Source organism: Grammomys surdaster, unplaced genomic scaffold, assembly GCF_004785775.1.
Source record: "Grammomys surdaster isolate TR1022 unplaced genomic scaffold, NIH_TR_1.0 310, whole genome shotgun sequence".
Taxonomy (NCBI): Eukaryota; Metazoa; Chordata; class Mammalia; order Rodentia; family Muridae; genus Grammomys; species Grammomys surdaster.
In genome coordinates, this window is record NW_021604729.1 from 1,401,516 (window position 1) to 1,416,515 (window position 15,000).

A 15,000-nucleotide genomic window follows, 5' to 3' on the forward strand; every position below is an offset into this window, starting at 1 on the left:
GTTTAGCAACAACTCCAGTCTACAGATCCTCTTCTCTTCAAGGTGAGTTCTGGTGATTTATAAAGAATCAGAGACAGAAGGAAAGGGTTCCATGGCTCCAACAGAGCCAGACTCTCTGACCATCCACACAGTCCAGGTCTCCAGTAAGCAAGAACCTGAGATCCCTGCACCTCCTCAGTCCAGACTCTGTGGAAATATAATCTTTTGTGAGGAGTAGGCTAGGGGAATTAATCTTCTTGGGGGTGAAAGATATTAAGAGTCAAGGTCAGAAGCAGATGGGGTGGCCAACATCCCCCATCCCAAAGCTGGCTTAGAAGCCGAAGGCCCCCACATACAGGAAGCACTCTTCTGGGTTACTTCCCCAGGAAACATAGTGCAGTGGCTACAATTCTCAGTCCACCAGGCCTGTCCTGTAGAGGCAGCAGAAATTTTTGTCTCTACCCCTCAAAGCATACATTCTTCAAAGAAGGAATCCTGAACTCTGTAGCCTGTTGGCCACTCAGATGCTCAAAACCCCTCCGATCAGGAATTCCTGGCCAGAGCTAAATAGGGATCTCTCTCGGCCCTCTAAGCTTCTACCTCTCCCAGCCTGGCCAAGCCAGCCTGCTCTGGGCTCTTCGGCAAACAGCCATGGCCCTCAACAGCCATTTCCACAGTTAAGAATCCCTTCTCTCTTCCAGGCCACAGTGGTTCACTAAATAAACAGCAGAGGGAGCCCTGAGCCCAACTCTGGAAAAGGACTGGCTGGGAGCATCTGGTGCCTGGGAAAGCTACAGAAATCTTGCCTGGAACTCACTCTCTCGGAAGGGCAGTGCTATGGTGCAGGGAGTGGATTCAGACCCATTTAGGAGACTAAGTAAGAAAGATAGACATATGACTCTGATTCTCAGGTGGCAACAAGGTGCCAGGAAAGGTTTTGACTCTCTATAAGCAGCCTACAAGCCCAGGAAACAGTTCAAGTCTTCAGCAAGCCAGCAAGTACATAAGGTTTCCAGGTTCCTGGTTCAGGTTCAGGCCAGCTCACCCACCACTTCCAGCCCCGTGAGTGTCATGACAGTGAGATGGGCTCCACAGTCTAATTTTAATGACATGGCAACCCAGAATGAGGCAAGGTTAGTATACAAAGCAAGGAGGTGACAAGACTGGAACTGACTCCAGACTGCAGGCACAGCACAAACAGCATGTGACTAGCCCCCCAGAAGCGGGAATGAATGGAGGTTTCAGAGAAGTGAGGCAGGATGCAGATGGGGTTTGAGGAAGTTGGAGACAGTGCCCAAGTAAGGGAGGAGTGGTGAAGGGTGATCCTCAGGGCTTCCTTGCCTGCTGGGCAGGACTGAGCTAGACAGACAAAACACTTCGGGGGTCCATGGGCATCGGTAGGTGGAGCAGGAGTTGGGTAGAAGACAAGGGAAAATATGCAGTACAGTAATTGATTAACTAAGCTAATTTAAAACCAAGGGAAAGGTGAATGAGAATTGTGGAATGGGAATGAGGAAGTGGGAAGGGGTCTTCCAGGAAGCGAAAGGGGGTAGCTCAAGCTTTTGGGAAGTACAGAGTGCTGTGGGTGGCTAAAGGGAAAAGGCAGGACCGGAGCAGCTGTTGGGAGGCACCACTGTGAACAGCCACCGCCAAGCCTGGACTTAGGGGTGTGTGGCAGAGGGGGGACCCTGAGAATCAGAGACACATCTTATCTCTTTGGTAGTAGAGTCTGGAGTTGGGTCAGAATCCAACGAGCCAAGGCAATGAGACACAAAGGGCAGGCAGAAGATGGGCCTAGGCCACTGACAGAGGGGAGTGGGGCACATTGGGGTGGGGTTGCAAGAACAGCAGCAGGGCCTAGTAGAAAAAAGAGATCAAGAGACTAAGTAGGTAGCCAGGCCAGATTCTTCCAGCCACTGGCCCCACTCCAGGCCAAACCAGCTCAGCCTAGTAGGGGACACAACCCTCTGTCTCTCCACCAGCCAGGCCTAGATAAGAGTCGAATGCTCTGTTGGTTCTGAGTGGTTCCCTATATATTTAGTCCAAGACCACACACACACACACACACACACACACACACACACCTCTGACATATAGAATGTGCCTACTGAATACCTACTGTGTCAGCTTCCACACCCTGATCCTTCCATAGGTGCAAGGAAGACTTCAGGGGCCACCATGACATCCCCCCTCTCACCACTTACTTTGCTTTGTACCCTCCCTTCCTCATTTCCCGAGGTTTACTGAGGATACATCCAGGTCCCAGGCCTAGCAAGGCAGGGCTTTACTGAGGGTCTGGTCTGATCCTATACACAAAAGTGCAGGGTAAGGAACAGCAGACAAGATACTTCCATCTGTTGAAAGGCCAGGGTGAGTGGGGAGCTCATCTGCCTGATCCTGGGGTCCTCAGCCCCCTGTGACTTAGGTCTCATGGCAGAAGCTCTTAGGGCAGTGAAGGCCCAGAACAGTTAAGTGACTTGCTCAAGACTGCAGAGCCTAGACACCTGAAAGTGTGAACTCCCTAGTCACTGGCCTGGGGCAAAGGCATGGCCTTTAACTCCTGGGAGGCTGGGTGATCTTAACTTTCTTTTCTTAGCACTCCATTAGAATTTGGCTCTCCCTAGAGTATGTGTCCAGGAAGTGGAGAAACTGAGACCAGCTCAGTGTGGCTGCTCAGTGGGACAGAACCAGTGCAGAACTCAGACTCTGGACTCTGCCGACCAACTGTAAAGTTCCCAGGACTGTGTTAGGTTTAGAACTCTCAAAATATCATCCTTACTCCATCCCCTAGAGTGGGCTTGGCCCCCCGACCATAGGCCTATGAAACTGTAGGAAATGGAGGAGGGGAAGCCCAGTCTGTGGTGTATGTGTATGGGGGTCAGGGTGGAGCCTTGAAAGTGAGGTTAGATAGCTAGGCATCGAAGTGCAGCATCCAGGAGGCTAAGCCAAGAGGATTAAGAATTCTAGGTGAGGGCCAGTGAGATGGGTAAGTGAGGAGAGGGGCTTGCTGTATAAGCTTCAGTTTGATCCCTAGAACCCACATAAAAGTAGTAGGAGAGTAACAACTCCACAAAGTTGCCCTCTGACCTCAATATGTGTGTGGTGACACATATACTCTCTCCCTCCATTTACACACCCCCACACACACACAGCACACTAATAAAAATTTCTTTAAAAAGAGTTCTGGGTCATCGTAGTCTATATGGTAAGAACCTGTGTCCAAAACAAAGCAAACCAAAATGAGACTAAGGTTGGATCCACAGCCCAGTTGCCTGAGTCCTTGTCTAGAACACGCAAAGCTCTAGTTTCCATCCTTGGCACTCCTAAATCATGCCTGTAATCCCAGTACTTGGAGACGGAGAAAGAGGGTCATCCTTGGCTATATGGGGAGTTTGAGGCCAACCTAGGCTACATGAAACCCTGTACCCACTTCCCCTACTCCAAAAATCAGATTCGTGTTGCCATTTACTTCAGAGTTCAAGGTTTATCCTCAGAAGGATCTCTACTCCTGGCTCCTACAGGTTCCAGTCACTTCAGCTTATCTCCATTTAGGACTCGGCCATAAACAAACACCAAAGCTCAGTTCAATTTACAGCGGGAAGCCAACCCCTAGGAACCCTGGATCGGTCAGGCCCCAACCCTTCCTGGGCTAGGATGCATACCTCCTAGGATATACCTCTTAGAGCTGACATGAGCTTCTAGGGAATCATGTAGAGTGACCTGGCAGTGTGTGACCCAGAGCATGACCCCCCTCAACTTCTGCAGAGTGGAGTGCTCCAAGGCCCCTAAGTCCCCAGAGCATTCTAGACACTCAGACTCTGACTCCTATGTCCAAGATGGCTCTGTGGGTAAAAGAGCTTCCTATGTAAGCATGAGGACCTGAGTTCAGATCCCAGTGTGGTCACATGCACCAGCAAGCTCAGCACCGTGAGGGGATATGGCACCGTGGGAATCACTGGCATATACTAGCCACCAGCTTGGCTAAACAAGTTCCAGGTTCAGCGAGAGACTTGGGAATACAGTGGCGAGAGACAGGACACCTGACATCTCTGACCCACCCTCCCCTAAAGTGCTCAAGCTGGCTCCAGCCCAGAGAAGAGGAGTTGTTATCCTAAGGGTCATACAGCAATTGTCAAGTCCACCCAGCGGAAAGGCCCACAGATTCCTTCAGACCAGGCTGCTCCTCACACAGCCCCAGGCACACATATCCCCAAGCCGAATTGCTTCAACCTGAGGCAGGCACCAGGAACCCACCCAAAACACTTCCCAAGCTTAGCTAGCCTCTTAACACAGGCTGGCTTCTGCTCCCTCTAAAAGATCACGCCTGTCCACACCTCACAGGAGCTCAGTTCTGATGCCCTGACTGGGGCTGAAGCCCCACAGCTCCCCTAGCATTTCAGTTCAAACTCAGCTGGGGTCCATAAGAGTAAATAGATCTCACTTGTTCCCCTCTCCAGGGCTTTCCTCTTTCCCCTGTCCTCTGCCTATCCTGAAACAGTCCTTAGTAGGAACACCGGCAAGACCTAGTCTTTGCAGCCCGAGAAGGAGAAGGCATTTGCCTAAATTCAAGAAAGGACATCAACCTTATGTGAACACGGAGCAGGGTCTTGGCCAGACCAGGAGTCAGCCTTAAGAACTGATGGCCAGCTCTGGATGCAGGATGATGGGACCAGTCCCGTTCTGGCTCCAAATGAGGGGTGGGAAAGGGGTTCACTCAGGACTCAGGGTCTGTGCCTATCCCCCTCCAGACTGCGAGAAGGTGCCACCCACCTCACATCTTGAATCAGAAGGTTCCAGTCAACTAGCCAGAGACCTTGGAGAGACACAGCTAGCTTTCTCAAGTGCACTGCTGCCCCAGAGTTCAAGGGTGTTCCCTCCTTTAAATACGTGCCCCAGACTTACTTTTGAGGTATACATACAACTACTCATCGTCCCCCCCGCACCTGCCCCCCCCGCCACGACCACTTCTCTCATGCGCTCCATTGGAGCTAGGAGTTGGAGGGGTCACCCTTCCCACCCTGGGGCAATTCAGATCCGTCCTGCCAAGGTCCTTTCAGCTCTGGGGCTGCAGTGTGTCCTCATGCTACAATGCACCACGCCGCTGCAGGCAGGGCTGAGAGTACAGATTGTCTCCCAAGTGGGGTGCAAACAACGGCAATGAGCCCCTGTTCTCCCATCCTAGGAGGCCAGCGCGGCCCAGACCGAGCGCAGAGCCACCGGCGTGCTGGGACCTACCCGCTCCACATCCCGGCGTCTCCGCCGCAGCCGCGTCCACGCGCGCTGCCAACTCTGCCGGGGCCCCAGAGCTGCCCTGCCGCCTGTCAATCGCTCCACCGCCAGTCTGTCCCGCTGGCCCTAGGGTTTGCGGCTCCGCCCCACCGGAGCCCTTCCCCTGCCCTGGGCGGGTCACGTGTCCGAGAGGCGGGCCCCCCCAGGCCACGTGCCCGGCCCCGCCCCCTCTGCCGGCCCAGCCCTGTCCCTCTGGCTGCATGGGGACAATGACCCTCCGGAGCCAGAACGGGACTGGTCCCATCATCCTACATCCAGAGCTGGCCTTCGCCTTTCTCTATCACTTGCACTTTTCGACCACCCTTGCTTGAGAACCTACAATGGCTCTCGGGTGTCTCAGCTCTGTTTCTCGCACAGATTGTCACTCAAAGTGACAAACAGCTCCTGCACCCTCATTCAGACTTCTAGCCCTGTTGCCAGTCTCTGGAGCTCCTAGCTTGGCATCAATCCCTGAGTGACACTGGGCTTCTGGGAAGGGGGCGGGGCAGACCCTAAACAAGTATCATTAGTTGAGTGGTTTAAACTAAGAGAGCGCTACTTTGGCCCAATCCTACCAGCCCTGTTTCCAATTCCCTCCTCTAGTATCTCTGAATACTCTGTTCATCCCAGCCTTTTGAGCCATCCTAAACTCTGGAGACTACTCTGCCAGCCTCGCTAGCACCTGTCTGTCCCAGGTACTTAAAAGAAAGGTCTGTAAAAAGCTTGCATCCCTGGCCACTAGTCACCTGTCCCTCCTATGCCCTCCTTTTATCCTGGCTCTAACCACTGACCTGAATGAAGTTCAACCTCAGATCAGGATCCAATAAGTAGAGCCCACAGTCAACCCCTCCTTGAATACTACTAGAACTAGCTCCCATAGGCAGGGTCTACAGTGCTCTCTGGGTTTTAAAGAACACATCTCACTCATTCATCCACACAAACAGGCATTCAGCTGCCCCTTCTGTACTGCTAAGGACCACATGAAACCAAGAGATCCTCCAGGCTGGATCCCCTACCTCCCTCTCTCCTTTCCCTTAGCCCCCTCTTCTCTGTGGGTGTGGGTCATATACTACCTAGGTTGGTCTCCAGATTCTGGGCTGAACTGATACTTCCTCAACTTCTTCAGAGGCTATGACCACATGCTTGGCTTATGGCATCTGGGTATGGTAAATGGCAGGAGAATGGGAGACCTGCATTAAAGGGCCTCTACTGCCAGAGCCTTGACTTGCCTGGGACCCATCTTTACCAACTAATAGTGTCTCTTTTCAAATCAGAAAAGAAAGCCAGGGGGTGGTGGCACACACCTTTAATCCCAGCACTCCAGAGGCAAAGGCATGCAGATCTCTGAGTTCGAGACCAGCCTGCTCTACAAAGTGAGTTCCAGGACAGCTAGGACTGTTACACAGAGAAAACCTGTCTCAAAAAGCCAAAAAAAACAAAACAAAACAAAACAAAATAAAACAAAACCCCACAGCAACAAAAGAAAGCCCTCCCCAACCCAAAACAAAACGAAACGAAACAGAAAGAGTTAGGCTGGAGATGGCTCAGTCAGTAAGGGCATGCATTACTCTTGCAGAGGACCCAAATGTGGTTCCCAGCACCCATATCAGGCAATTGAAAGTTCTGACTCCGCCTGTAGGTAATCCTATGCCTTCTTCTGGTCTCTGTGGACACCTGCATGAATGTGTACAAATCCAAAATGGACATACACACATAATAAAGTATTTTTCAAAAGAGAAGATACTCCTTTCCCAGCTTATAGGAACAAGGACTTGGTGACTGGAACCCATGTCTTTGCCCGTGGCTGGCATCTTCTGCTATGGAGAACCTAGACAGCTCTCCATAGCATCCTTTTCATCTGACAATCTCTCAGCCCAGGTCTTCTATGTCCTTTCCTCACTATAGGGTGGTTATTTACCAGGCTATGGCTTCTCCTGACCAAAGACTAACCCCTTCTTGGGGTATGTTCCTCCACCCAGCCCAGCCCAGCTTAGGGTCTGGCCAAAGCAGATATCAACATATTTTTGTTAACTTGAGCCTTTCACCAGCTAAGCCTTGAGCAAATGCTCTTTTCCTGTCCCTTGCTCTGGTCACCACCTAGGGGAAGAAGGAAAAGATGAGACTAAAAGAGTCTAAGACAGGGCCTTTGCCTTCCAAGTCTTTAAAAGCCAGGGAAAAGATAAATTCTGTCAGTGGGATTAGTGAGAGACAAAGGGAGGTGTCAGCAAAGGGGAAGGTTCCCGGAGAAGAGGCCTCATCCTAGGAGCCCTTAAGGGAGGCCTCCAGGGACAAGTGTGTGGTCACCACCCTAAGAGCATTGACCACTGACGACATGCAATTACTAACCAAAAATATCTTGTCATTTATGCATCTAGACTCTGTGAACTTCCAAGCCACAGGGCTTCCTCTCAGCAGCACAGGGGACCCTGCTGTGCCACTGGAAAGGGATGGCCTCAGAGAAGTTAAAGAACCTGCTTTATGTCACAAGATCCAGGGGAGGGGAGGTCCTAGGGACAACCCGGAGCCACTGGTTCTGGTGGAAGCTGTGTCTCGGTACAGCCAGCCTTCAGAAGGTTACTGAATGCCTACTAGGTGCCAGGCCCAGCCAGTGGGGAGGAAAAAAATTAAAGTTATGCCTAGAGTGACAAACCACCAAAAGCCTCATCCTCCCTCCTTCCATACCACTAGCTCCCTGTCCACTCTCCCCTCCCCCAGCTCAACACAGACACTAGACTGAGGCTGAAGGCATATGGGACTTGAATCTGAATCAGTCTCAGATTCTGGAGTTACATCTGTTTCTAGTTGTAACCTAGGATGAGCGTCTTGGTCTCTCTGACCTTCAGTTTCTACCTTAGTCTAAACCTCAAGTTGGACCAGACAATCAGAGTGTCTGAGTGCCCACTCTGTATGAAGCTCCTGGATTCTTCCCAATTCAAAACATCCCATTGTTTCAAGCCAGCTTCCGACCCTCAAAGTCCCTACAGAGTGTCAAGACCCATCCCTCGCCTCCCCTCAGGGTCCCAAGACCTCAGCTCACCTGTTTGCATCCCAGGTCTCCTCTCTAAAGTTCCTCTCAGGTACAGGACCCAAACCTGATGGAGCATAGCGGACAGTGCCTGAGCTCATGGCCAAGAACACCGGGCATGACCCTCGGGCAGGGCACTGCCTGGGCTCCCCAGGGGCTTCCATGTCTGGGTCCAGGCTGAGGTCCCTTTGGAGACCACCAGGAGGTCCAGCGGCAAAACCTGCCTCCACTTCAGGCAGAGCCTCACACTAACCTTTGCTATCTCTCAGGAGCAGCAGCACAGCGGCCGGGCGGGGCCTCCCAGACGGGCTTCTATCTTCTTAAACCCTTAATTATTAACTCCTGAGGCTCAGCGGGCAGCGGAAGACATGGGCCTCCTTCCTGGGTTGTGGGCTATGAGCTGGACAAGATATACCTGAGAACAGGAGAGAAGCTATCCCGCATGCTGATGCCCTGAACTTCAACAAGATCCCTGGAGAGACCGCCTGTGTCCTGTCCTCCTCGGCAGAGCCTGTCCAGCCTGGTTCTATTATGAGCTGGCTGGTTATTTGCTTTTGTACAGACACTCAGTAGCTAGTCCCTTAAGCTCATTAACTACCATCACCAAAGGACAATTCAACATCACTTCAGCCATTCTGTATCTCAGTTTCCCCAGCCCATAAACAGGATTCTTAGCCTCTGAAGCACATCCTGCCAACTGTTGTCACTCAGATACACCTCAAATTGCCCTTTCTTTCCAAACATTGTTTCCCACGTTTTCTTTTTTCCTGAGCAGGGTAGTTGTGGTGGTGAGGGGGATTGAAGCCAGAGCCTTGTGCATGCAAGATAAACAAATACTGAGCTATCACACACCCAATCCTCACACTAACTTCAACTTCCATCCCATTTTCTGCCTTCAAAAAGGAAAAGATTTCTTTTTTGGTTGTGTGACCTTGGACAAGTCACTTAACCTCTCTGGGGTCAGCCCCTTAGAAATAGGAACTATTCTCCCCTATGGAAGACAGCACCCTCCACAGAAGGTCTGTGTGCCCTGGTGTCACAGGAGCTCCTCCTAACCCCTTTCTCCTCTACTTTCACTATTGTCTCTGGTCAGCCTCTGGGTCCTTCTGAGCCCCTCTCCACCAGCACCCCGCCCCTCCCAGCCTGCCACCGGCCAGCGGATAACAGTATCTCTGCTGAGCTCTGGGCTATGAAGCCTGCTCAGCCTAATGCAAGCCAGATGCTGTCGGAGGGTTTCCTGGCTGTGAATTTTCCATGGCCTGCTCCCACCCCCTTCCTGTTTTTGCTCCTCGATCATCCCCTACTAAATTCTCTAGTGCCCCCACCTTCCTCTGCAGGGCAACCAAGGGCTCACCTGGAAACCATTAGCAGAAAACAGGATGTGCAGAAAGGGGGTGCATCTCCTACCACCCTGATGCAACTGGACCTGGATGGTGGTAAAAGGCATTGGGGGTGCTCAGTGGGGAAACTGAGTCAGAGGTACTGAGACACACACACACACACAAATAAGCTACTTTCTGGGCATTTGCTTAGAAGGGAGGATCTGTGAAGACCTTTGCCAGTCAATAAGGGGTCAACCTTCTCTTGCAAATCAGGAAACTGAGGCTTGAAGAGTCATTCAGGGTCACTGACGAGGGTACTGGGAGACAGTTGAGAATGAGCCAGCTGGCAACAGAGCTGTTGTCTAGCGTCTCTCTTGGGGCTTGCTATTTCATACTCATCCCTGCCTGCCCTCCCCCTATTGCTTGAGGTTGAGCCTGGAGTCTAGTCACGAGGAGGAGACTCCCGAGGCGAGAGGTAGCTGCCCAGACCTGGCTGGGCAGGCTCTGAGGTAGATGAATCTCCTTTTGCAGGAGTTCCACAGGATGACCTTGGGCAAGCAGGCCCCAGACGGTGTGAGCAGAGGGGACTGCTTTGTCTTCCTTGTCCTATGTGCCTTTCCAGGCAGCCAGGGTTTGAACCCATTGGGTGCCGCTACTCCCCAGCAAGGTCTCCCTCATTTCCATGAAAACAACACAATCTCTGGGCTCCTGACTGCTCCAGGCTGCCCCTCCCTCCGCCAGCTGTGCAGTGTTTGGACAACTGGATGGAATGTTCTGCTGCCAGAATTCTCCCTGGATCCCTGAGCTCAGATTTCACCAGGGAGGGAGGAAAGGATGCTGGCTCCAGGCAGGAGAGAGAAGAGACTGGGCGTTCAAACACAGGCCTGGACACCCCACTCCCTGTGTCCCCCGGGGCAGACAGAGAAGATTGCCTGCAGCCCCTGATCCACAGGACTCTGAAGTCTGGCCAGGATTCTACAGAAAGGCTGGATGGCTGGTGGAGGCGGCTGTATGGTGTCAAAGACTTGGGCAAGCCAATGATGAAGTCAGACCCTGGGGACAGACAGTCAGGGCTCAGGCAGGGCTGGGTGAGGAACAGCTCTTGGAGAATTCTAAGTATGTGAAGATCATGCTGGCATAGATCTTTCCATCCCTCAGACTATTTTATTGCTAGGACAGTTGGGGTGCTAGGGGCAGGTGTGTTTGCCTAAATGGACACAGCATGCTGACTTAGGCCTAAAACTGAACCCGACCTCTGGATGCTAAACTCTCACTTCTGTGATCCAGGGAGCCCTTACCCTCAGCCTTGGAGTCACATATCATCTTTGCTCTTCCTCAGGCAAGATGGCCTCTGGTATATGGTGATCTGTATATGGTCACAAAACAATAGATAGAGTGCCAGAGTGGCCTCTGAGAGTGTGCCATCAGCTGCTTTATAGACCAAGGGAGAGGCTCGGAGAGTCAAGACCCCTCCAACCCCCACATCTACCACTCTGTGGTTCAGACTTTGTCCCCTCCCTAGTACGCCCCATGCCCAGGACCTCATGAAAAAATCCTTTTCTCTGGCTTTGAAAACACATAAGCTCCAGACCCAACTACAGCAATGCTAATTTGAGACTCAGTTCACCCACATTAAAATGGAGTAGGGTTATCTTTCATTTAATTCAGTGATTCTCAACCTTCCTAATGCTGTGACCCTTTAACACAGTTCCTCATGGTGTCCCCCAACCATAAAACTATTTCCTAGCTACTTTATAACTATAATTTTACTACGTTATGAGTCATAATGTAAATATCTGATATGCAGGATATCTGATATTCTACCTCTGTGGGGTCTCAACCCACAGATTGAGAACTATTTATCTAATTCCTCGTTGTATGGCTGGGGGCATTGGGCATTGATGAACTTCTTTGGAGATTTCATTTAAAGACTGAGGAAGCCACTGGAGTTCAGGCAGAGAGAGGAAGAAGGGAGTTATTTTAGGCCAAATAAGTGTGTGAAAATGCATCCAGGTGCCCCTGGGGCCTGGGCTGGTTCCGAGAGAGGAAACCTGTTTGGTCACTCGAATCTACCCAGCAGGAAAGCTCAGCCACCTGAGGAGTTTGAGAGCCATTTAGACCTTCAGGGAACCACACAACTATGAGAAAATATGACCCGGAGTGGAAGACTCCATATGAAGGAATGTGGGGGTCAGCACTGACCTGCTAACATAGGATGTCACATCCATCGAATATGGTCCTTGTTGCTTTCTGTTCCCATTTTATTTTATTTTTACAGGGTTTCTCTGTGTAGACCTAGCTATCTTAGAACTCACTCTATGGACCAGACTGACCTCAAACACAGATATCTGCTTCTGCCTCCTGACTAGGTTCCTAACTTAAAGAGGGGAACTGGGGACTGGGGGTGGGGACTGTGGCATAGCACCTGCCTAGCAAGCATAAGACCTGAGTTTCATCTTTCGCAGGAGAAGGAGTTTGGGATAAAAATACCGTGGAGGCTAAAGGATATGGCCAATAGCAAACAAGTGGAGACACTTGGGCCTGACTTCCAAGTTCACTTTCTCATCTCTCCACTGTTAACCTTTCCAGAAAAAGGGATAGGTGAGATTTGTGTGCTTTTGAGAAAGGTTTTACGTAGCCTAGGCTAGCCTCCAACTAGCTAGGTAGTTGAGGATGACCTTGAATTCCTGCAGTGCTGGGACTGCAGGCATGTGCCACCAAATCCAGTTTATGTGTGCTGAGAATTTAATTTAGGGCTTCATGTATTTTGGTGAGCCCTCAACCAACTGAGCTACATCCCAAGCTCTGTCTGTTTTTGCTCTGTTCTCACATTTATTTAGTTTGGAGGGGACATGCATAGGCCATAGCATTCATGTCAGAGAACTACTCGTGAGAGTTAGTTCTTCCCTTCCACCCGTGGGTCTCAGGGATTGAACTCAGGTTGTCAGGCTTATCAGCAGGCATCCTTAACCCACTAAGCCATCTCATCCACCCAAATTTCTTGTTTTTCTGGAACAGAGTCTTACTACGAAACCTGGCTGGCCTCGACCTCATGGCGACACTCCTGTCTCCACTCCTGGGTGCTGAAATAGAGGCTTTTTACAAACAGGGCAGCTTGAGGAATTATGCAATAGTCAAAGTATAAAAGGGACATTTTAGGCAGAGGGACCAGCAGGTTTTGGAGTGGCCAAAGCAGACACATCCAGAGAGAGGCAGAACCTTCAACCCGACTGGAGCTTGAGGATGAATGTGGAATCATCCAGAAAAGGCTGGGAAGAGGGTATAAGGCTTGGAGCCTCAGAGGCCAAGCTAAAGAATTTGGAATTCATTCTAAATGCTCTAGGAGCACTGTTAACATTTGTTTCATTCATTCATTCATTCATTCATCCATCCATCCATCCATCTATTTATTCACTCACTCATTCATTCATTCTATTAGCAAGAGAGTGGCATGTTGCTGTCATCAGAAAATCCTCATCGAATTTCCAGTGAGAGAGACTTGGTCAATCTTGAAGCATTGGATAGGGTAGAAATAGAAGATAATCAACTGATCTGTTGTTCTTAATACTGAAAACTTTTCCAAGCCCTCTCTCACTCTCATCACCCATGGCAAAAGTTATAAGGCACATAAGCTAGAACATGCTCAGCCAATGGCAAAGTGGCCACATTTTTAGCATATCAATAATTCATAACAATCAACAAGAAAACACTGGGAGCCCAGCAGATGCCCATTTGGTCATTTAATTCCACCTAATGTGGGGGGGATGATATGTCAGTGCTCAAGACATTATCTCTCTGTTCATGAAGTACAGCTTGGGAGGTGGGGGTGTGTAGGGGATGAGGTTCACCGCTGACTCTGGCACTGAATGAAAGGCACCCAAATAAGGGAAGTATGGGATACTCTGGAAGCTCACCCAGCAACTTTAGCCTGGACCTAGGATCCTGGGTGTTGGGGGTGGGAGAGAGAAGGGAATCATCGGAAGATATGGGCTAATGTGAGAATTAGGGACCAGATCATGGGGGTGGCAGGAAGTTTTGTATCCTGAGTTTAGAGTTTGCACATAAAGACAAGAGAAGTCATCAGCAGGTTTAAGCAGATGTGTAATGTTACTGGATTTCCATGTCAAAAGAGTGTCTCTAAGGGCCAAGCATGGTGATGTAGTCCTGTAATTCCAGCACTTGGGAGGTAGCATGGCAGAAAGATCAGGAGTTCTTCAAGATCATCTTTGGCTACATAGTGAGTCTAAAGTCAGCCTGGGCTTCATGAGATACTGTCTCAAAATCCAGGAAGACTCCTAGGTGGAATGCACCGTGGCATTTCTGATCCTTACGATGTGCTGGACTTGAAGCAATGAGGAACCCTTCTGTTACCAAAAACTAATACCCTAAGCCAGGCATGGTAGAGCTCATCTGTGACTCCAGCTACTTGAGACATAAGCATGACTTAAGCCCAGTGCTGAAGAGCAGCTTGGGCAACATACTGCAACTCTGTACAAACAAATCCTAGAGAGATACCGTGATTCTTTGAGGCCTTGTTGGCTGCCAAGATTACTTTCCTTACAAGGGAGAATAAGGACAAAGCAGGAGCAGGACCAGCAGGGAGGGTAGGGGCTGACTGTGGAACAACTACATGTACCTAGGAGAGCCAAAATAGTTCATGTTGATGACATCCTTTGACAGAACTGTGTGTGAGTCTATGGAGGAAAGTATCTGAATCTGTTCCTGCAGGACTCCCATTAGTCAACACTGACCAAGGAGCTGTCAATCAGAGATCACCAGCACAAGAAAGATGCTAGGTACAACAAGTGAGGTTCAGCAGAAGTAACCTACAATCAGACTCGGCGGTTTTAGGGCTCCACATACTCCTTTATGCAAAGCAGGAAGTTTAAGGTAAGTAAGCAGCATGAGATCATTAAGGAGAACAGAAAAAATTTTCAATGGCCAAATGAATATGTTTTCAAAATAAGGGGTTAAATAACAAATTAGACCCATCAAGAGAGAGATCGGAATCTCTGGAAGATACATACAAATGTAAGAGCCAGGAGGAGCTAGGGAGGAGTGCTATAAACCTTTGTCTTCTGGACATGACACAGCTGTTGTACCCATAAACTCTCAGCAGCTGGGGTTGCTGCACAAGAGTGAGCTCTTCAACATTTCATCTTGGATGGTGGAAGTACTTATGAGGTCCCGCCTGTCCCTGATGGGCTACTGGCAGCTAATAGTTGCTGGGGGAGACAGGAGTAATTTTCTTCAGTAGTGTAGGCACTGATAAGTTGCTCTTACCCCAGTAAATAACCTCCTACAAGGGCTTATGCAAGTAACCATAACTATACACAGTGGGTCACACATCAAAAAGAAGACCTGGAAATTGCACAGAAACTTGCTGAGAAGGAGGAGGGGCATGAA

The 15,000-nt window shown here is 50.2% G+C and overlaps 1 protein-coding gene across 2 annotated transcripts in view; it reads right to left on the reverse strand.

Moving 5' to 3' along the window:
* Nucleotides 1–15,000, reverse strand: part of Rab3il1 (RAB3A interacting protein like 1) — a 32,987-nt gene that overhangs the window by 13,956 nt on the left and 4,031 nt on the right. Inside the window, exons 2-4 of one of the 2 annotated variants that reach the window (XM_028777538.1) lie at nt 9,627–9,698; nt 8,526–8,687; nt 8,285–8,339 (exon numbers count right to left, since the gene is read on the reverse strand). Coding sequence is in view for 1 of the 2 variants with exons in the window: in XM_028777537.1 (XP_028633370.1) it covers nt 5,215–5,225 (11 nt within the window). In the remaining variant the exon portion in view is untranslated. Of the gene's footprint in view, nt 1–5,214; nt 5,378–8,284; nt 8,340–8,525; nt 8,688–9,626; nt 9,699–15,000 lie in introns of those variants that run through there. The other variant, XM_028777537.1, reaches the window with a different exon arrangement.